Source organism: Drosophila willistoni, assembly GCF_018902025.1.
Source record: "Drosophila willistoni isolate 14030-0811.24 chromosome XR unlocalized genomic scaffold, UCI_dwil_1.1 Seg105, whole genome shotgun sequence".
In the NCBI taxonomy this organism is placed as follows: Eukaryota; Metazoa; Arthropoda; class Insecta; order Diptera; family Drosophilidae; genus Drosophila; species Drosophila willistoni.
This window is the reverse complement of record NW_025814054.1, coordinates 412,027-434,845: the sequence shown is the minus strand read 5'-3', so window position 1 is coordinate 434,845 and position 22,819 is coordinate 412,027. Positions and strand designations below refer to the sequence as shown.

General features: G+C 39.3%; 1 protein-coding gene across 2 annotated transcripts; it reads right to left on the bottom strand.

Annotated features, from left to right (window-relative positions):
* Window positions 1–4,401: 4,401 nt before the first annotated feature.
* Window positions 4,402–19,809, bottom strand: LOC6645134. 2 transcript variants are annotated; one of them, XM_047011719.1, is made up of 9 exons: window positions 19,584–19,809; window positions 18,012–18,100; window positions 17,245–17,945; window positions 17,021–17,182; window positions 14,617–15,978; window positions 12,888–13,514; window positions 12,692–12,816; window positions 7,427–11,878; window positions 4,402–7,356 (listed from the first exon to the last, which is right to left on the bottom strand). In XM_047011719.1, the coding sequence occupies exons 1-9, from the start codon at window positions 19,609–19,611 to the stop codon at window positions 4,964–4,966; spliced, it is 9,939 nt and encodes a 3,312-aa protein (XP_046867675.1). In that variant the 5' UTR covers window positions 19,612–19,809; the 3' UTR covers window positions 4,402–4,963. The 2 variants fall into 2 exon arrangements, with proteins under 2 accessions (XP_046867675.1, XP_046867676.1); XM_047011720.1 differs by having other exon boundaries at window positions 12,888–13,025.
* Window positions 19,810–22,819: the final 3,010 nt, after the last annotated feature.

The following is a 22,819-nucleotide window of genomic DNA, read 5'->3' as shown; positions in this document are numbered from 1 at the left end:
TCTAATTAAAATCGGTTTAAGGACGTCTTCTTAATTGTGAGCCTTGTTTAAGAGCCCATTTTAAAGAAATTATCATTTAGATATTAGAATTATGTTTTTTTTATCGAATTTAGAACTAATTGAACAAAAAGGCGGTGTTCGAAAAGTTTGCTGTTGGCGACAAGGATAACTCGATGCAGAATCGTAAAAAAAATTTTTTTTTTTAAGTATTTACTTTACTTTTGATTCGTCAAGAAAGTAATTCAAAAATTGGGATTTTTATTTTTAACAAAATTAAAATATTTTATTGGTCGGTATTTGCAGTTTTATACAAATCCATAAAATTATGAATGAGACCAGGGCCAGGCTATTATTTGTCGATTGTACTTTGTTCCCTTAAAAATCGGTTCAGAATTACCGGCTCTATCTTTGCTGACAATTCCAAAAAAAAAGTGTTTCGAGATATAGACGTTAAAGTATAAAGTTTGCCTGACATGAGGAAAACATTACCCCACAAAAAACTTGGTATCTCCTAAAGTACTCTTAATCTCAAAAAAAAAGCTTTAGGACTATATATTCAGTACTCCAAAGCATAAGTTAAACTAGGAAAAAAATATGTAGAAAAACATTTTCCCAAACAAAAAGACGACCTTAATTATTCTTCTTCATGGACGTTATTTGGCGTGAATACAAACAGCCAAACAGATTAAAATATATAAACTTCAGCTATCTATGAACTAAATGTGAAAGTATAAATGTTTTAGTGGGAGACGAGAAGACTCTGAGCAGATTTCAAAAAGTTAAATCGGGAAGATAAATCTTCTACCGATAGGTTAACCCGAGTCAATAACTGAGGCCAGTCTATTTCAACACTTGAAAATAACACCATTATATTGAGAAAAGCTTAAATTTAATTGATCGCAAGGTAATGGTAAACAATAAATGGCAATAATAGATTAAATCTGCCACAAAGAATTAAAAACCATATTGGGAATTGACAATTACACAAATGAATAATAGAATCATCTAAATATACCAAAGAAATTTATTGGGACTGATTTAGAATCCGTTAAGGGAAGCCAATCAAACCGGATTAAAACTCACAGAAACAACTGCCACAAAATTTGAATTGAATCTTTTTATAAAATTTTAGAAACGTCTTTTACGTAAACTAAATCACAAATTTTTTCCATTTACAGAAGTTTTTATTCAACAATAAATCGTAATTAATTAAAAATTTTGGCAGAAGGAGACGTTTGCGACTCCATGGAATATTTTTGTAACCGAGTCGATAAAGACATGTGTTTGTGTCTATTAAAGCCACGAGCTCAACTAGAAAGCGAATGGAATAAAACTTGGTTATTAAACTTTTTATTGCCCAATTGAGATCAAGTTTAACAATTCGTCGGATCGGCCCACTATAACATACATATGGATGCCATAGAAACCATCGATACGAAATACAGATAAATCTTATGAAAGTCTAGTGAGAGATTTTTCGTAATATAGAGAAATCCTATGAAATAAATAAAAATATTTGGAAAACGACACTTAAAAATTTAAGAAAACTTAATGTGAAGTTCGTCGGTTTATAAAATTTGTACATCTTTAATGTATATTCAAGTTAAGGGATGTACCTACTTGAATGGAATACCATATAATTTGCATTTTTTATGGCAGCAACAAAAACACTTTTGAATTGGCGATTGAAATTTTTGGGCCACTTATGAACCCTAATACAAAGCAATCCAACACATTTGCACATTTGTAACTCTATTAAGCCAAGAGCAACATTTGTTTATATCTGTTTAGTTACCTATTCACTTATTTAAAATAATGAATTAGTGATTTATTCATTGCCTTTCCTATTCGTTGGGTCATTGACTGACGCCAAGTGGAGATATCGTTTATTTTTGGACTTATTGTTAGCCGGTTTGAACAACTATCTCCTGATAGTTATAAAGTTAATTACAAAAAAAAGAAAAGTTCTTTCTCATCTCAGTATTATGTTTCATTCTTATTCTTCATACATGTATGTATGTATGTATAACTGATCCCATTAAACACATGATTTACTCAATAAAAGATTGACCTTGTCTGAGATCAGTGAGGTCATCTTTCTGATAATAAATTTATACTTACCAAGATAGAAATATCAGAGATTTTCTGAACCAATAGACGATTGATAAAGTTGACCCTTCGTTTATGGGTTCACCTACAATACATGTACATACATATAGAGGTAGATATAGCATATTCATGAACATAAAATCAGATTTCCTGTGTGTTACTTAATTTGCAGGCCAGACGCTCTACTCTGAGCCATGCATTCATTAAAGGTATTAACCTATGTACATACGATACAAGTAGCACTTTCAAAATACATATTTCATATCTGAAATTAATGATTCCAGATACTTGGCACATTTCAATGCAATTGCCTCAAATTGCAATAGCCCCGAGTGGATCGTGGAGGGGGCATGCCAAAGATTCCTAGCATATTCTAGACTCTAGAGCGTTGACTTTCAAGCTCAGTTCAACTGAATAAAGTGTGTTTAGTATGTAGATAGTTAGTCGTAGTAGTATACTGTTTGGTTGATAATTATAACTGATCAATTGCTTTCAGGTTGCTTTTGAACAATAGGTAACAGCCGTTTTGAAAGCATTTCAATTAATGAGACTCAGATTCTAGAAGATAGCCAGCAGAGAGACAGAGGGACAGGCTAGATAGATGGATAGTTAGATAGACCGACTGACAGGTGAAGTAAGCTTTGGCGCGTGCAGCTATCGCCATAGTCATCATCATCATTATCATTATCATCATCATCATCATCAGCTTAGCCATCGCGTTTAGTTGGTGCTTGGTGAAGGGCAGCGCTGAAATCTCATCTGGAGGGTATGGGAAGGGGCCCGATTGTATGTAAATTCCATTTAATAATACAAATTGCATAATAATCAATGTAAGAACAAAAATTATGACAATATGCAATGTTATTCTTTATTGTAATTTAGTTTGATGTTTATTTACTGTGCAGGAGGAGGGGGCCAGCTGCACATACAGCATACAATATAATATATATGTATGTATATATGTATGTATGTATATAATATATATATTTATACATATATATATCGATTTGTATTTATATTTCATTATGTATATATATAATAATCATCATTATTAATATAATATAATATAATTAGCATTGTGGTTCATTTCTTTACTCCTTGCAATATGTTTCTTGTTGCTGTTTTTGTTTTGTTTCGTTTTGTCCTCCCTTTAACTTTTACTTGTTATGCGTTTTTTGTTTTACCATTTCTCTTTATGCTCTAGGTACTGATTATTTTGTTTTCTTCCATTTTAGTTTATCAAATTTTAAAAACATAAGCATTAACAACTTAATTTAGTGTTTGTTGGTTTGTTTCCATCTGTTAATTTTATATATTTTTTTTTTTGTCTCTTTTTGTATACTACTTAGTTAAGGGTTTTATTTGCATTTCTTGTTTCTGTTTGTGTTTTGTTTTTTTTTCGTTATTCGTTTTATAAGACTAAGACACTTTTTAATAAATCTGAACTTGGTTTCTTCTCTTCCATCCATTCTTCCTTTACTTTTGCTATTTTTCCCTCTTCTCTCTATCGTTTTTCGTTTATTACACCGTTTAAAGCTACATTTTGAGATGTATATATGTGTGTGTGTATAAGTGTGTGTGGGTGTGTGTATGTATAAGTGTGTGTGGGTGTGTGCACTTCTTTGTGTGTGTGTGTGTCAGCAACAGTGTGTGTTTGTAGTACTAAAATTTTTTGGGGAAAGGAAAAAGGAATGTTGCATACTCATATATATGTTTGTCTGTGTGTATGTCTGTGTGTGTGTGTGTGTGTGTGAATTTATGGTTTATTTTGATGATTTATTTTCTACGATTTTTGTCGACTTAGCATAATAATTAACAAATTAAAGTTTATACATTATGATTTTGCTTGGCTTTCTACATACTGTATAAATAAAAATAAATTGTTTATATGTTCAACAATAAGAACTAATAGTTATAATAAGCATAATGGTAATCGTAAACATAATTATGATTGTAATTAAAGGTACACTAAAAATAATTACAAACTAAACTCTGCAGAAGACGAAAACTAAAATCTAGTTATAGTCGGCTAAAATTCTTTGAATTTTTCTCTGTATCTTTGCTTCATTAATTATTTTTTTCTTTTTGTTGTTGTCCTTTTTGTTTTTACTTCTCTTTGTTGGCTTTGCGTGCTATTTCACTTTATATTTTGGAGTTCAATTAAATTATATTAAATTAAAGATTTAGATTTTAGCTACTATGTTTACAAATTAATTGTCATTAAACAATAGACTTGATTAGATAGAACTGCTACAAAACTTGCAAAGAGGGAGGAGTTGGGGTGGAGAGCAATAAAAAGTTGGAGGCTTAAAAAAATGATAATCTAAAAAATAGAATTCGAGTCCTAGCTTTTAAAATCAGTACAAACAAAAAAAAATAATAAACTAAATGGAGTGAAATTGCATTGTTCCCTCTGTTCAGCCCATCCCTAATCCAGAGCACTCTCTCTCTGGGGAAGAGAGTTAGCCACCCATGCTCTTTTGAAGATTGCATTAAAAGGGCTCCAAGTGTTGCAAGTTTAATCAAAATGGCAGTTTTAATTAAATTAAATTGAATCCCATACCATTCAGAGAATTCATTTGAATAAAATCGAAATCGAATCTTGTCTATCACACAATCCCCTTTCCCATTGTCCTCGATTTGAAACCTTGCCTGTTCTAACTTTTGAATCCAATCATCGCTGTGTTGCTGCTGGTGGTGCTGATGATGCCGCCGCAGCCGTTGTCGCTGTGGCTGATGACGAAGAAGCTGCTGCTGCTACTGCCGCTGCGGCAACTGCTGCTGCTGCCTGACCAGTTGCCGCCCCCGTCAGATCGTCTCCCTGGAGATCCACGTTAGCGGCACTGGCGTACTGCTAAAACCATGACTGACGATTAATATCGTATGGCTTTGGCATACCCAAGGCTGATGGGCGATATGCAGCAGGCGGCGGCGGTGGCGGAGCTTGATGGTGACCTGTATGATAGCTTGCTGCTGCCGCCGCAGCTGCCGGCCCACTTAGCAGACTCTGGTTAAAGATCATCCGCGTATGAAAGTCATCGCGTCGCAAGTATTGCTGATATAACTGCGAGTTGGGATCGAATGGATAACCAGCTGCAGCCACAGCGGCTGCTGCTCGGGTCGATGGATGAGCGGCAGCTGCAAGGAAAGAGGGATACGATCCGGCGGCTGTATTGAGGGCATTCTGTTGGCTCTTATCGGCTGCACCATTGACACCGGCACCCGATGGATTGACAGCTGTTGCCCCACTATGCGCCGGCGCTGGTGGCAAGTAATATGGATTCGGAGCTTCTCGAAACTGATCCAAATAACTGCTTGCAGTCGTCTGATCGCCATAAAGTCCCAATGCGCCCGGAGTGGTGTGTGCAAAATTAAAGGCACTTCCCGGTACCATTCCACCCCCAGCCGCCGAAGTTTTCAACGAGATGGCGGCGGCATCTGCCGAGGATTGCTGTTGACTACTAGAACCGGCAGGCGTTGCTCCTGACACTGCACCAGCTGATGGTAATGAGGCAGACACGCCTCCGGATTTAAGTCCTGCATAAAGCTGGAAGCCCTGATGAAGTGCCTGAGCATGGGCCTGTAACTGATTGTTGGTCGAGCCAACAGATGATGAGCTGTTGTAATGTTGCTGCTGCTGTTGTTGTTGTTGATGTTGCTGCTGCTGCTGGGTGGCGACAACCTGTTGCTGTTGCGCAACAGGATGTTGTTGGTGTTGCTGCTGTTGCTGCTGCTGTTGTTGTTGTTGTTGTTGTTGCTGCTGCTGTTGTTGAGCTTTGGCCGTCTCCGCTGCTATAGTGGATGGTTTTTTCTTTCTTCCACGCTTTGCTGGCACTTTCACCTCAGGTGGCGGTGCTACCGCAGCGGCTTGCTGCTGCTGCGGTGTTGTGTTGCTGCCAGGTACATAGTTGCCAGGCAATTGCTGTGCCGGATTACCATACGCGGCCGCCGCCGATGCCGCTGCGGCTGCACTGCTTGAGGCACTATACATATGGGCCGCCGGCGGCATGGTTTTGTCAAAGTAATTCCCAGAATAGCCCAGCATTGATTCGGTGAGCGAATGCATCAACGGATTGTTGTATGTTTGCGGCGGTGGTGGAGGCGTCGGCTTATTGTAGGCGGACAAATGGTGTGTTTGGCTCAAATGATGTTGCTGATGTGCCGTTGTTGGAAGTACCATGGAGGCGGTATCACTTGCAGGCCCAGAAGATGCCGATGATGGCGCCGAGGATTCTGCTACTGCTGCTGGCTTATCAACAGTTGACCCTTGTTGTTGTTGTTGTTGTGCTGCTGTATAACTATGATTAAGTTGCGTTTGCTGCTGTTGCTGGTAGGAATTGTGTTGTTGATGTTGCTGCTGTTGTTGTTGCTGCTGTTGTTGTTGTTGTGGCAATGACAGTGGCAATTTTTGTTGTTGCTGATAGTTTTGGTTATGAGCCGATTGCAACTGGGTAATATGAGGAGTCTGTTGCTGTTGCTGCTGTGCAGACTTCGTATTGGTCTGTTGTTGCTGCTGTTGCGGCTGCTGTGCCTCCTTAGAGAAACCCATGGCTGCTGCACGATTATACATCTCAAAGGCCTTATCTGGTGCAATATTACCCAAAGGCTTGGCAAAGGCCATTGAGCCCAAAAAACTATTAAACATTTGCTGTTGCTTATTAAACAGAGTCTGCTGATTCTGTTGTTCCTCCAGTTTGGGTATTTTGCTGCTGGCCGCTGCCGCCACTGTAGCATTGCCACTGTAATCCATACCCAGCTCTTCGGCCGTACGCTTTAGTGGATTGATCAGTGTTTCGGTCTTTGGTGGCTGCTGCATTTGATGTTGCATAAAGCTAGCCATATCACTACCATAGCTTGGCGGAACAATCTGTTGCTGCTGCTGCTGCTGTTGGTTGCTTTCTACGGCATCAGCAGCTGCTGCTGCATTGGCCGCTGCATTTGTCGACTGATATTGCGCATATGTTGGATACTTGGGTGCCTGTTGCTGTTGCTGCTGCAGATGTTGATGTTGGCTTGCTGCCTGGCTACTCGCTGTGGCATTCGTAATGCTTGGCGGCAATATGCTGCGATTCAAGCTCCAATCATTGTTAACCGCTTTAGAAGCAATCGCCGCTGTGGGGACAGCTGCGGCCGTCGGAGTAGGCAATGGGTTAATTAGTGTGGCTGGATTATACAAGGATCGCTGCTGTTGTTGCTGATACGTGTTGTTCTCGTGACTCGTGGATGCATATCCATTACTGCCCAATGCTGAAAGCAAATGAAAAAAGAATAAGTCAAGAATGCTGTCTATGTATAACTAGGTCGATTGGAGACATACCTGTTGTTGTGCCTGCTCCTACAGCACTTGCCGTTGATTGCACGGGTTGGCCAACTGAGGGAACCTGCTGCTGGTAAGGCGAAAGCACTGGTTGCTGATACGGAGAGTGCTGCTGCTCTGCCGGGGATTGGGCTAATGGTGTGGGAGGTTGTGTGGCCGCCGATGAAGCCGGTGAATCTACACTACTGGGCATAGGACTATGGGGTGCCGCCGCAGGGCTGTGCGACGGTTGCTGTTGCTGCTGCGTGGGTTGTTGATATGGCGAATGTTGGGGCTGATGATACGGCGACTGGCCGTGATAGGGAGAGGGTTGAGTCTGTGGCTGCTGACTGTATGGAGAATGTGGATTTGGGGTACTCGGACTCATCGATGAGTTGTAATCGGACTCCTGGGAACGTGGCTGCTTATACTGATGATCGTAAATGGGCAACGGGGACGTTGATGAGTAGGCAGGTGTCTTGGAGGCCTCAGAGCCAGATGGATTATAGCTGTTTCCTCCTCCATAGGGCGACGTTCCGCTTAACTCTGGCGTCGAGATATTTGGCGATGAGGCGGTCGATGTCGAGTATATATGCTGAGAATACTGCGGATACGGCGAATTCTGCATCTCTCTGGGGCTGCAGCTCTTGTCGGGACTACTCTTGGTAGTTGTATCCTGATAGAAACCCACTTTGATGGCTCCATTGAGGGGATAGGGCGAAGCGTCGGGTTTACTGGCGCCAGTCATTTCATCATTGGGCTTAGGGGAAACCATTATGGGTGAAGCGCCAATTGGAGATGCCCCAATGGGTGAGGTATAAGAGCCAGCTGCATAAGAACCATATCGCTCATCGATGGCAATTCGCGGAGAGTCTGGATCTTGGCTAAATGAACTCCGTTCGGATGTGGTGCTACCAGTGCTGGGTTTCCTTGGCCGCATCATGGGCGGCAAAGAGAAACTATTGTTATCCCCACCAGAAGAACCAGCCCCAACGGGTGAATGAGGCGAAGGAGCTGCCAATCTGATCACTTGCTGCTGTTGTTGAAGCTTTTCTTTCTCGGCCTCCTCCTCCGACTTTTTGTTTTGCACTTTGGGTCCACCGAAAGCCTTTAGCCAGGCACTTAAATTAGGTTTCTCTTTTTGACCAGCTTCCGTACGCAACTGATCTGCGCCCGCATTGGATTTAGCCACTTTGCTTAGCTCTAGAAGAGCTTCGAATGGTGCCTCCTTTGCCGACGTGGGCGTCAAATTAGTGTCCTCCTCGGATTTGTTATCCTCGATGGGAGTTTCATCATCTTCCAGGGGCTTTTTGCCTGCCAACTCTTCCAGAGTTTTCCCCAAAGCAAAATCTTGGGTCTTTATGACAGTTCCCAGACTTAGCTTGGGTGCTCCTTCGGTGCTCTCTGTGATAAGGGCGTTCTTCACTTCATTCCTTGTCGTTTGACCACCAGTGAGGCGGTCCCCATGACTGCTGGTTGTAAGTTCGTGATCAGACTCCGCCTTGTTATTGTTCACAGCATTTGTTACATTTTGAATTAGATTGCCTTTGGCCTTGCCGGGCTGAAGACGCTCAATGGTCCGCATTACAGAATTCGCCTTCACCTTGGCCTGTTGGATCTGCGCCAGAGCCGTGGCAGCTGCCGTCTGTTTCTCCTTAAGCGATTTCCTTTTGGCTTCTTTAGCCATCTGTTGCTTGATATGCGGGGGCGGCGGAGGATTCAGTATTAACTGAGTGGTGCTTGGTTCCTTTGGTTTCGCAGGTGTAACTGGTGCTGTCGCTGTTGCTGCTGCTGCTGAGGCAGGCACTGTCGCTGTCGCAGGCATAACAGGTGCAGAAGCTGTTGTGGCGGGAGCTGAGTTAATGGAACATGGCGAATTGACACTACTAGCCGCTGTAGCCGTAGTGCTACCAATGGAATTGCCTGAATGTATGGAATGCGGGGGAGTGCCACACACATTGCTGCTAACAACACTGCGATTGGCTTCGGTTTTAGGATTCGCAACATCGCTACCGACCAGCTCATTCAGCGCTTCGGCCAACTTGGTGGGCACTAGCTCAGAGGACTTGGATGCTGGTCTCCGGAAATCGGCGGAATCCATTTTGCTGCTAATGCCCGAATCGAAGTCGTCGAGCAGATTGTACCGCGACGGAGAATTGCTGGCTGAACTGAATTCAGAGAACCGCGGCGTATGTTCCAGCCAGCGGTTGATGTCCTTCAAAGTCTGCTCTGTTTCCACATCCAACGCCTCCAGATTAGTCGTGTTGTTCTGGGAACTAGCTGCTAATGCAGCGGCTCCTTTTTGACCACCTTTCTTGTGGTTTAGTTTCTTATGTGCTGACTTCTCTGCTGTTGATTTGGCAGCATTTGCTGTGTTTGATTTCGCTGGCTTGGCGGGTGGTGGAGGCATTTGCTTATCTAGACGTTTCTTTGAGGGTTCCTTGACTTTGCTAGATAACGTTGTTGACGTCGTCGTCGTCGTTGTTGTCGTCGTCGTTTCCTCCATTTTGACAAACGACGATACCTCCGCTGGAACTGGGGGAGCCGGTGTTTGCTGTGTTGTCTTTTCTTCTTTGGATTTCTCCACAATTTTTGGCATTTCCACTCGCTTCTCTCTGGACTTCTCCGACGTTTGCGATTTATTGTCCACTTTGCTTGGCTTTTCTAGCTTTTCCACTTTATCTGTTGCGGCTGTTGCAGTGGTCACTGCCACCGCCGCTGCATCCTTTGCTCGCTTCTGATCTTTGCCTTTTCTACCGCGTTTATGCTGCCCCTGCGCTGGAGTTGGCGGTGGTGGAGGTGTCGATTTAGACTCTGGTGTTTTATCTCTCCTTGAAGCGCTTGACTTTTGTTTGCCTTCACGACTGCTACTCTTCGTGCTGGCCTCGGAAGGCGCAACGGAATTGGAGGCACTGGACTGGCCACTTTGGGCTGCGCCTCGACTGCGTCGATATTTTATCACATCATATTTGTCCATGAATGGCAAAAGCATTTCCAATTCAGCAGCAGCTGCAGCTGCTGCTAAATCTTCTTTGCTTTTCTTGTGATGGTGCTTGGAGGAGGAGGAAGATGATTTTGATTTTGATTTATCCTTTTTGTCTTTGTTTTTTTTCACCTTATCCTTTTTTGATTCGGCTTTTGAGGCTCTGCCACGGCCTCTACTACTATTACTGGAAGACTTTAACGCCTGCTCCTCGACAGATAGCACTTCCTCATCGGCGTCTTCAACGTCGTCGTCATCGTCTTCGTCTTCATGTCTGGCAGTCAATTTATTGGTTTCCGCTGTGGTTACCTTTTTAACTGTAGTCAATAACTCAGAGAGATCATCGTTAAGGGCACTTTTCGAGTATTTCTTATGGAGATCAACCTTAAATGGTGACATGCTACGCTCATCGTAATCGTCGTCATTGCCACCGTGTTCATCATCTTCCTCAGCATCGTCTTTGTCATCCTCGGGGTCATCTTCGGATTCAGCCAAAGCTGCTGCTGCTGTCGGCGGCAGCTGTAAATCAAATGGCTCACTCTCTGTCTCTTCTTCGGCCAAATCTTGTTCTTCCTTGGTCTTGCGTCCCGGTTTCCTGCCTCGTTTAGTGGGTGTGGTAGTTTTGACTCTGGATTCAGCTGACACTGATTTCTTCTTTTGGGCCGCAATCGTCCGCGCAGTTGGAGGCTTAACCTTGGCCTTTGCATTATTCGGCCTGCTGATGGACTGTGTCAATTCCTCATCATCATCGTTACTGGAATCGAGTCGGACGTCAGCTGGCGGACTTTTCTCTTCTTCGTCACTTAGCTCACTTAGTTCCGATTCCGATTTCTTGCTTGATTTTTTGGATTTTTGTTGTGCCGTTTTAAGGGTCTTTGATTTTTCGGCTTTGGCCTTGCGTCCACGCTTAGACGGCTCCTTTACCTTATCCGTATCTCTGTCTCTATCTCTATCCTTATCTTTATCTTTATCTTTATCCTTTTCTTTCTCTTTTTCCTTCATGGCAGCTGCTGCTTTGCAAGCTTTCATTTTTTTGCTAATTGGAAGCGGAGGAGAAAGTGGCATTAGATCTTCCTCTTCCTCTACCGGCTGCAGTTCATCATCTGTGTCTACATCATCTTCGCGTTCTGTGACAGCTTTGCTTTTTGTTTTCTTTTTGCGTCGTTTATCCTTCTCTTTACGCTTACGTTTCTGTGTCCGCTGCTGATCCTCCAAGTCGCTTTGGTCTTCTTCCACTCCACTCGTGTCCTTTGATTTAATTTGTTGATGTTCTTCGACTGCTGCTAATGCTGTCAATGACGACGCCGCCTCATCTTTTTCTTTTGTTTCTTTCTTACTAAAATATTTCTCTCTAAAAACATTCATTTTTGAATCGGCAGCTGGATAACTTAAATTAGGATCGTCATCTTCATCATCGGAAAGATTATCAAAATATTTTTTAGTTGCCTTTTCAAAGGCATCCTGCAGATTATTCACCATTTCCGTATATTCTGTAACAGAGAGAATATCAATTGATCAATGTGAAGACAAATATACAATATATATATACAAGGGTGTGAAAATACAGGCTACTGATGGCGCTTAAGTTTATAATTTATAAAAATCAAATATCATTTGTTTAATGATTTTCTGAACTTTCTTTCCTTCTTCAATGATAAATTTTACTCTAAAAACATGCAAAATATTTGAATTAGAATCAATGCATGTTTAAATATATATGGAAATCTCATAAAGAAACCTTGTTATACAGGTTTCGTGGATGAAGTTTGGTTCTGTGAAGTTTGGTTAGATTCATGTGATGAAATAGTCTTAACATTTAAAATTTTTTGGATTTCTATTATTTATTCCTAGGTTGAAAACTGTAAAAACAGCAGAGGGAAACATATTTCCAATTCCTTTTCCTTTTTTATTAATAATAATTTGACTTCAAAGGTGTTTTATGACACAATATTTATTAATAAATGAAAGAAGAGACTAAAGATCTCCTTCTACATAGCTCAGTATAGCTTTTCCTTGTGAACAGCACAAAACATGATTCTGATATTGGCAAATTTCTGTTCACATAATAGTTTCTTAGTTATCGGGACATTGATTAAAGTTTCTTTTCTTTTTCTGGTGAAAACCTTGTACAATTTATGCTTCCCTGAGACAAACATTCGATCATAAAGCAACATAAATTAAAAATACAAAATTACTCCCATCTATAAAATAGATTAACTAGAACTAAACTAGAGTTCATTTATATGGAAGGCTCCCACACACGTATGTATATATATATTAATAACAACTGTATATATAATAACCATTATTGTGCCCATTGTACAATCTGCAATTGTTGACGATCAGACGAAAATCGTTACGAAATTCACTGAATTTATGATATTCGCCGCTGTCTAGTTTATCTTCCATTTTTAGCAGGTCCATGGGTCTACGGTGGGAAATGGAAATAATGGGTTAATACATTTTATACTAGTAAATATATTTATTGGTAACACATACCGCCTTATAATTGAATAATATCGCGGCGCTATATCTTCTTCAACGGGATCCATAAAGGGCCAGGCATCACGGTGATTTTTTACATAGACCAGAACCTTGTGCATTCCAATTTGTAGAACTTCCTCCGTTTCGGTGAAACTAAGAATATTTGCATGATTGGAGGAGGAGTTGTTGATTGATTTTGTTGTTGTTGTTGTTGTTGTTGATGATGATGTTGTATTTGTATTTGTATTTAATGTTGTTGTTGTTGTTATGCAATTATGCGTTTTAGTTTTATGTTTGTGATGATAATGGGAAGAATGGTGAGTATTGCTGTGAGAGTGGGAATTATGATGATGATGTTGATTATGATGATGATAATTATAATGATGGGAGGTGGAAGTACTGGATGCTGGGCGATAGTGATTATGATTTGAATGATGGTGACTAAAATTTTGGACGACTCCATGCGGCGTTGTTGTTGTTGTTGATGGTGATATAGTTGTTGGGGCAGCCGTCGTTGAATTATTATTATTATTATTGTTATTGTTGTGCTTATGGTTGTTGTTGTTGTTGTTGTTAAGGCTGCTGTTGTTGGTAGTGGTGGTTGTGATGGTGGTGCTACGGTGGTTGCTACTATTTACATGGCTACATTTTTTTTTCGATTTTTTGTTGTTGGTTTTTTTTTTTGGTTTTTTATTTTTTATTTTTGGGTAGGTATAAGAGTTTATACAACAGACAATGATAAATATATGTTAATCAATTTTTTTTTTTTTTTTTTTTTATTATTATGTACAGATTTAATGAAGAGATGCTAATGGTAGAAGAAAGCTGAAGGGGGTGGATGTGTTAGATTAGATCAAGGAATCATGCAACGAATATACAAAGATACATAATTTAAAGGGGCCACCATTCAAGTATTACGAACTTTGTCTTCGAAATCTTCTAAAATTACGTTACGTAATACTTGAATGACCCCTAACAAGATAAATGAGTAACTCGTAAGAAACACAAAATGAATCAATATTTGGTATAAACTGCTTTGGGTTAGACAAATAAAGCAGAATTAATTGGCAAGAGATTGACCAAGAGATGAGCCACATTTGGAAATGAATTAATTTTCAAATAGTATTTCATTAGCAAGTATATAATGATCAATGATCGTAATCTCATTCGTTCCAATTCGATTTCTCCAAATGTTTGAATTGATTATTTTCCGATTCTTTCTAATTCGTTCCTCACTGACGTGCTATCTCTTTCTAAATCACCTTTCCTTTCTGTCGCCTGGCTTCTGTCCTTTCTGGATTCCTTTCTCGTCCCACTATACACAAATGTTCTTGTTCCACTTGAGAAGTATAATCTATGCGTCTTTCTAATCGCAAATTTCCTATGTCGTCTCTCAAATATTTTTAATTCCAAACGAAGCTGCAGAGCCCCAAATAGGAAGGGCATATATGAATGTTGGTACCACTAATTAACAGAAGAGTATTTTAAAGTCCCCGGAAAAGTTTGCCTCCCATACAACTTTATAATCGCTAAGATTTGAAGAAGATAATAATTTATAGTAATTTGTGGCTCATATCTTGGACAATTGAAAATAATCATGGAAAAACTTAAAATCTCTACAAAAAGCATAGAATAAACTTGATTATTTTATAAAATATGTGTAAGTTAGTGTTTTATGACTGATTATGAACGTTGTCAATGGAGATAATAAGTACAAAATGCCAATATCAAAAATCAAACTTACTCATCGGCACTTTTGTCTGAATAGGCAATGCTGCTATGCCTTTCCGCTTTGCTAACCGGGGAAGATGATGAGGACGCTGATGAAATTGTTGTGGACTTTTTAGTTCTAGCTGCAGTAACACCATCTCCTCCAGTCGATTTGTTGCTATTGCTGTTGCTGCTGCTGTTATTATTGTTATTGTTGGCTGAACTACGATCTGCCTTGTCAGCTTTGCTTTGCTTTTTGGATCGACCCGAACCTGATGCTGTGTTGCCACTTTGTTGCTGATTGGAAATGGAGGATGTTGCAGAGGACCCATTGCCATTGCCCGTTGTACTGCCGCCTGGTATAAATATATTGCCCGTTAGGGAACTGAGGGAATTATTTGTCTGCCGTCCGGGCAATTTCACATTTGCCGCTGGCGCCATCTGCTGCTGCTGCTGGATATCTTCACACTTAGTTACCACGTGAACGCTGTTTGTTCTGTTTGTTTCCGTCACTGCTGCTGATGCGGAGTCAAACTCCTCCTCGTCTTGGGTCGGCACTGGTGAGGGCAAGCTTAAATTCGCTATGCTGGTGGACACTGCAATTGCTGCTGAATTGGTATCTAACAATTGTAGTTGACGGCAAAAGTTCTCTTTATCCTCTGGACTTAGTGAGGTGGCATGAGAAGAATGTATTGGACCTGGTGAGGATGATGAGGACTCTTCGTCTGCTAGTGCTGCTGATGCACTTGCTCCTGCTCCTGCTGCTGCTGCTGTTCCTGCTGGTGTTGTTGTATTGGTATTGTTATTATTATCTTCGCAAATTTGAACTGCCTCAGAGTTAGCATGCTTATGTCTCCTACGATGATGATGATCACGATCACGATTGGTTCGTTCCCGTTCTCGATCTCTACGTTTCTTTTGCTTTTTTCCCGACTTTTTTTTCTTGTGATGATGATGATGGTGATGGTGGTGATGATGATGATGATGATTCTTGCTCTTAAATTCTGCTGGCGTTTGCGATTTCGGAGGAGTTTGAGGCGAACGAAATTTGTTGTTAACCGCCGCCGAAGTTGCTGTTGTTGCTATTGTTTCTAATGTTGTTGTTGTTGTTGTTGTTGTTGGTGTTGTTGTTGTTGCTGTTGCCGATGGTGCTGCTGATGCTGAGGCAGCGATTAAGTGTTGTTGCTGCTGCGGCGGCGGTGGTGATAAATGTTGACGATGTTGTTGCTGTTGTTGGTGACGATGTTGGTCTTCTTCTTCATTCAAGTCGTCGTCTTCTGGTGATAGACAAAACGTTTCCCTGTGGCACAGAAATTCGCTCGAATTAGTTGTTGTTGTACGTCGAAGGGAGCTTGCGTAAGTTGATATACCGCTAGCAGTTGATGTTGATTGGGAACTGCAGATCATGAGTTGGTGAAGAAGTAAAGTCGAAGAAAACAGAAAGAGGGGAAAAATACAAAAAAAAAAAAACAGCCAGAGAGAAGGAAATTGGGGAAATTAATAGTGTGCAGTAATGGATTCACCTTACTTCAAACAGAAGCGTGTCTTCTCACTCCCTCACGCTTTCTGACCAACATTTAGGCTTATTAAAAGGATTGTCGATGGCTATGATCGTCAATCCCATTTAAAAGCAATATTATGTGTAAATTCTTTTTGATGAATTACCCCTGAGGTAGTTATGTTAATGAGTGGAAATGATTAGGTGGTGGTGGGTGATGTTAATGGATGAAAGTTAAAACTAAACTTATTATAAATGAAAAACTTAAACATATATATACATATATAGATATAGATATATAGATATATATATATATATATGTATGTTGAGACAATCATAGTAATAAGATATTTGAAAAAAGCATGCTTACAGAGTTGATTTTTTGCAAAACGAAATCCAATCAATTTCTCATCCATATACAAAATTAAATCTTATGGTCAAAACTCAAATCAAAGTGCGGGGAGTAGTCACGCGCGTTGATCTCAAGTCAATAGATCAATCGATCCTGTCTCTGTTGTGTTGTATGGAGGATTAGGAGTAGGAGAAGGGAGTAGTGTTGCTGATCTCCGTTGCTATAGTTGCTTTTGATTCTGGGAACACAGCATTTGCTGATATTATCCTGCTCTTCGATGGTTAATTGTAATTTTTTGTTTGTTTTTTTTTTTTTTTTCTTTTTTTAATTTGTCAATGAAAAGTGAATAAGATTTGTTTTGTTCTTCTTTTCTTTTTTCGTTTTCTTTTTGGTTTGAGCAAATAATCGGATAATCGAAACTCAAATCGAACTTAACGAATAAACAGAAAAGAAATATGACAACAAAACAGAACAAAACAATGTGCTGAATGTGAGTGAATATATCTTTGTTTTGTTTATATTATTGTTTGCCTCCGTTTTTGTTTTTGTATTTAGTTTGATTTGTTTTATAATACTGGGCGTTCTAACCGTCTGCGAGTACGTTGCTGTTGTTGCTGATGATGATGTTCGCGTTCGCGTCGCTGGCGTTCCCGCTCGTGTTCACGTTCTCGCTGTTGACGCTCCTCTTCCTGTCGAGCCTTGAGCTCGACAAGATTGCGAATGCGACTTGAGTTACGCACTTGCAGTAATCTGTATGGGATAGTTTTGATATTATTCAAATCAATTAATGGATAGAAAACAATAGAACTCACTTTCTTCGCCTTAGACGTTCTCGTTCGCGAAATAATTGCGGCAATTTGGGTAGAAAATTCTCATCGAGTATCTGGAAAAGTTCACGCTCTTTGGCATTTGTCGAGGTCTTGAATTTAGCAGCCAAATTCTGCCAATCCTCCTCGGTGAAGCAAATTACTTGCCAGATGGTACCGTTGCTGCCTATATAGCCACCACTGCCACGATTTGAGGCCAACGATGAGGTAGCTGCTGATGCTGCTCCTGCAGCTATGGCTGCTGCTCCACCTCCTCCACTTGCAGCAGTTGTTACTTTATCCTCGCGATACAATCGAGTCCCATAGAAATACCAATAGCCAGAATTCTTCGAATCGTAGCCCAATGGCTCAACACGCAGGCTATCCGCCTCTAGATTACTAAGGATGACCTGCACATCGACAGAGTCCAACCGAAAGTGACACAAATCGTGCAGAATGTGCAATCGTTTGCGCACTGGCAGGGATTGAAAATCAATATCCGTATCAAAGTGATTCTCGGTCTGATGCAGGCGACACTGTTGACGCAGAAAGCGACGCAAGAACATCTGATAGTTGCTGTGTGTAATTTCCTTGGCTACCGATTGCAGCGCATCGCAGCCCTTGAGCAGGCGCACAATTAATTCGGGCACTAGGGCAACTTGATCTTCATCGCTGGTACCATCGGAAAGCAGCGCCGATTCAAGATCCTACGAAGACAGAACGTCAACAAACATTTCAAACAAACAACACACATGAATATCGCATACACTTACCTCAATGTCTATATCGGGTAGATCAAATGCGGAACTAAACAATGAACAAAAATGCGAAATACACGGTATCTCCCACCATGATTGAATATCTAAGGAGCAAGAAAAGAGATTATTAAATTTCGATTTGGACTGTAAATGTTTCTTAAAAATTTAATATACATATTGTATATATTTAATCTATTAAGCCAATAGCTTAGTTTTTGGTTTATTCACTGTACATTTTCTCGTTATCTATCTTAATTTATTTTTTATTCAAAGTTCGCTGGACTTTGTGGACTTTTTATTTCTTGAAATCTCTATAGGGGGTTACATGAATACATTCAAAACTTTGGTTACTCTGAGAATTTGTTAATTAGAATTCATATTCAACAAATTTTAAAAGTACTTACTGAGAAACTATAAGCAAACGATATCGAATAAATGGGTCTATATAAAAGATCGTTAAGGCTGACCACAATATACAGATTGGAAGACCAAAACTAAAAATTCATCTTACTCACTTGATTCGGTTTTCTATTCTATTCCACTCAATCGAATATTAAACAAATGATTGAGTTCGAGTGCTGAACTATTATTCATTTTATATGAATAGTTATTTAAGGATGAAATGCCATCATATTAAAATATAAGTTGGTAAAACAAACTACAACTTGATGCCGCTTTCTTCACTACTTTTATACCGCCCTTTAAAAATTCTGTATTAATTTTTAAATTATTAATTTATTTATAAGTCGAGAAGAAGCTAATATTGGCGGAGTCAAAGTTAGTATGTTCTTAAGGTGTTCAATAGATTTTCTTGAATAAGTTTTGTCTAGTTTTGTAGTTTGTGGGTCGAAAACGTCTTCTTCTCTGACTAAAAACATAATACCCTCTACAAGATTACTAAAAGAAAAGTCTTAATAAAATGATCAAAAGATATAGGACGGTCGGGTCCTGGTGAACGCGTGCTTATTAATGATTTCTACTTAAGAAGGGGAAGTCCCGAATTCGTTTTGAAATTGAAAGAAATACAAATTTGGTTTGATATCACGGACGAAACTAGGTAAAGGGTAAAGGCAAAGGGGCATATTAAAGTCGCTTTATGATAAAACCTTCCTGTTATCGAGATTAGTAAAATCCCAAAATTAATTCTGTAAACCCTAGGAAAATAAACAAAACGAAAAGGAGAATTATTCTCAAATAAGAGACTCAAGGTCAGAGTTTGGTCGAAACGAACTACTAAGTGCTTATATAGTTTTATCATGCCCTACTAAATTCTATTTAATCAAAGTTGTTAGTGATCTGAGATTAGTATAAGCATGTATTTCATATATATCTATACATATACATATATGTCCATCTTGTTTAACTAAGAGAGTTGCTTTCTCTCTGTCTCTCCAAATTTTTGGCTAGTATAACTATTATGGGCATTCCTTTTATCTATTAATTCTTAAAGTGTGCAATTGTTGGCCCCTTAATGCAAACTAGACTTAAATTTCCATAGTTTTGCTCTTCTTTTTACCATTTACACCGTCTCTTGTTCGCTCTCATTCTCTCTCTTTGTGCTTGTGAGCATTGATCGCAGAAACTCACCCAATAGGCCAATGAAAGTAGAAACCATTTATATTTGCTTGCTGATTGGAAACGTTGCTCCTCTGCGAGATGAAAACAACACACAAACAACACACAGGCACGCACGCACGCACACAGGCACAATTCCTTCGGCTGTTTGGTTACTTTTTTTTAATATTATGTTATTTGTTGAGGTATCTTTACTTTTTGTGTTTTTTTTTTTTTAAACAGGCCTAAAGAAAGTCGAGAGAAGGAGGGAAAGGACAAATTAGTGTCAAATTACAGAAGAAGAAGAAAAAAGGCAATCAAATTAAATGTGTGCAACATGTGTGTGTGTGTGTGTGTGTACACAAGTACACATGTATGCATGTTGAGTGAATTTGTAACGATATTAGTGTCTTGTGTTGTTAAATTATTCGGCGGTTTTTAGCACTGATTTGCCATTTGGCATTTGCTTTTATCACTTATCAAACGCATTGCAATGCACAAAAACAGAAGCAGCGGCAAACGGCGACTGTAACGTGGAGCAGGGGCATGAGGGTGAAGTGATGGTGGTAGTAAATGGGCGGTTTAAAGAGAGAAAGGTTGCGATTGTGGTGTCAAGGGGAAGTGGGAGTGGGGAGGGGGAGCTGGGAGCGGGGTGACGGTAGAAAGTACACGAGCACCCTTTCGCGCGCTTATTTTGCCCGAAGAAGAGAAAATCAAAACAGACAACCAAGTGGGCAGTATTTGCCCAAGGGAGAGCGAGATAACACTATAGTGTCATTATCATCAGCTGTCTCTGTCGGTTTTTCACATTTCACATTGTTGCTGTTGTTGCCTACGCTCTTCTCAATTAATTTATAATTTCTATTTTACAAATGGTATACGACGTTTGTTTGAGTATTTTTTGTTTTTTCTTATTTGTTGCTTAAATTTGTCAGAACCAATATGCATTTTGCGCTTGGATTGAAATGAAATTCATCACTTTTTTTGCTTTGGGGCATGCGCGCAGAGATGCGCCTTTTTCGTTCACCTTTTTTCGTTTCTTTTTTTTTTGTCTTTTCTTCTTCTGCTTCGGCCTGCTGCTGCTCTGCGCCTCTCTCTATGCCCTGTGTGTATTTATTTTTATTAATACATGTGTATATGTATATATTTTTCACGTTACGTGCGAAAATGTCATTTAACTTTTGGGAGAGCAAAAGACGCCCATTTGGTATTGCGGAAATTTTTCCAATTTCTCTTTGCATTTAATTTTCGTTGTTTAATTCGACGTCACATTGCCTGACTGCCTGCCTGCTGCTTCCCCGTTTTCATCAAGCCGCGGCATTAAAAATATTGTTAATTATTTCACAACAACAACGCAACACAAACACACACACACACACACATGGGACAGGCACATTGGCATTCAACATTCCGTTATCGCACGGGCACACACATACAAAAACACACACGAATCAGCGGCTCCGTGCAATTTTCTTGAACGTTTTTTAGTTTTTTATACTCTACGTATTTTTTTCTTTAATTAAATAGAAAGCAGAGAGCCAGCCTTACCGAGCGAAACAAATTCAGCGATTAGAGCTGGGCAAGAAGTCGATAAAGTCGATGGTTTACATTTTCGACAAATCATCGATGTGTCATCACCATCGATTTCTTATCCTTTTGCGCTTACGATTCTTATCGATTGCGTCGATATATTAATAATGTTTAACAAAAAGATAAACATTAACTATTATTGTATATTTAGGATTTTTTAGATTTTGGTTCATAAAATAGCTTCTGCAATTTGTCTCAAAATTTATCGGGCAAAGTTGGTGTGCTATCAACGACATGCACCATTATGCCTTGAACTTTTTTGGCGCTGTAGAAGGCAATTTGTTTAAAATCTAGTTTATGTAGTTGTACCACTAAGTGTTTCCGACCTAATAAACTACATATGTATACATGTGTATATTATTCTTAATCAACATCAGCAGACGAGTCGAATAATTTGATCAGAAATGTATAGAGAAATGATAGCCAATTGGAATGAGAAATTACTGGCAATTCAAAAACACAACAAATTTTAACGCATTAGAAAACTTTCAAGAAACCATTTCAAAAATATTTTGTATTCCGAAAAGCAGCGCGGTTTCGGAGGAGACATTTTCGAATGGGTGAAATAAAATGAATGAGAAGAATATTGCCTGACTGCCACAAATCCTGCAAAAATTAACAAAATTATTATATTAAAATTTAAATACACATGTTACTGAAAATGTTTCAGGAAATTATTAAAAAACAAACAAAAATTTTATAGGAGGTCCCTTAATGGTAGTCCAAAATATTTTGAAAATATTGTATACAGAAGAAGACAGTATTAAATACATATAAAAATAATTATATGATTGTTGTTAAAGCAAACATAAAAAATAAATTGATAAAGGGATAGGTCTTGAATACCTTTTCAAAGATATCCAAAAATATTTTTAATATGTTAAATAAAATGAGTTTCATTTTCAGCGAAAATGAAAAACCATTATTTTTGGTTTATTAATTTTTTTTATACAAAAGATTTTTATGAATGACTTTTAATAAGCTACTTTAAATTAATTATGTTTCTTTCATTTTAAACTTTTTATCCTTGTAACCGGTATTTGCATTTAAAATTCTATCGTTACATAGTTACAACAAAAAACGGGAAAAATCTGCGTGCAAATTGTGTGTGTGTGTGTTTTTTTGCATATTATCGTTAGATAGAGCTGCCAACTCGGATAATTTATTTTCTTTTGGTTTTCTATTCCGCTATCACAATTCTGTTTCACCCTCTGCTTCGTAACGTTTGCCATTCCGCTCACCACCCTCGCTCCGGCGTTAACATAACCACACTTTTCGGTTAAGTGTGGATGTGTGCGTGCCGCATATGTGTTTTTGTGCCACACGGGTAGGTGTGTATATCGTGCCATGTAGCTCCGTTGGTGTTGCCATGTATATTCCATAGTAAAACTACATGGTAAAGACCATATGTAAAGAACACAAATTGTCAAGAGAAAGCGAAATAGTTTTTGAAGTTTAAACTACATGCTTTAAAGAAAGTCAACAAATATCCACTAGAAAATCAAACCTCAGGACACAAAAAAAAACTTAACCAATGTTGGTCCTCCTTCTTGACCCCATAGAAGTCTCACCATGTATATGCCAAAAACAGCGAAATACATGACACAATTCTTACACTACATGGTAGAAATCAGCGAATTATCGTATGAGGTAAAGAGTCGAAACTGGTTTTGGGCCAA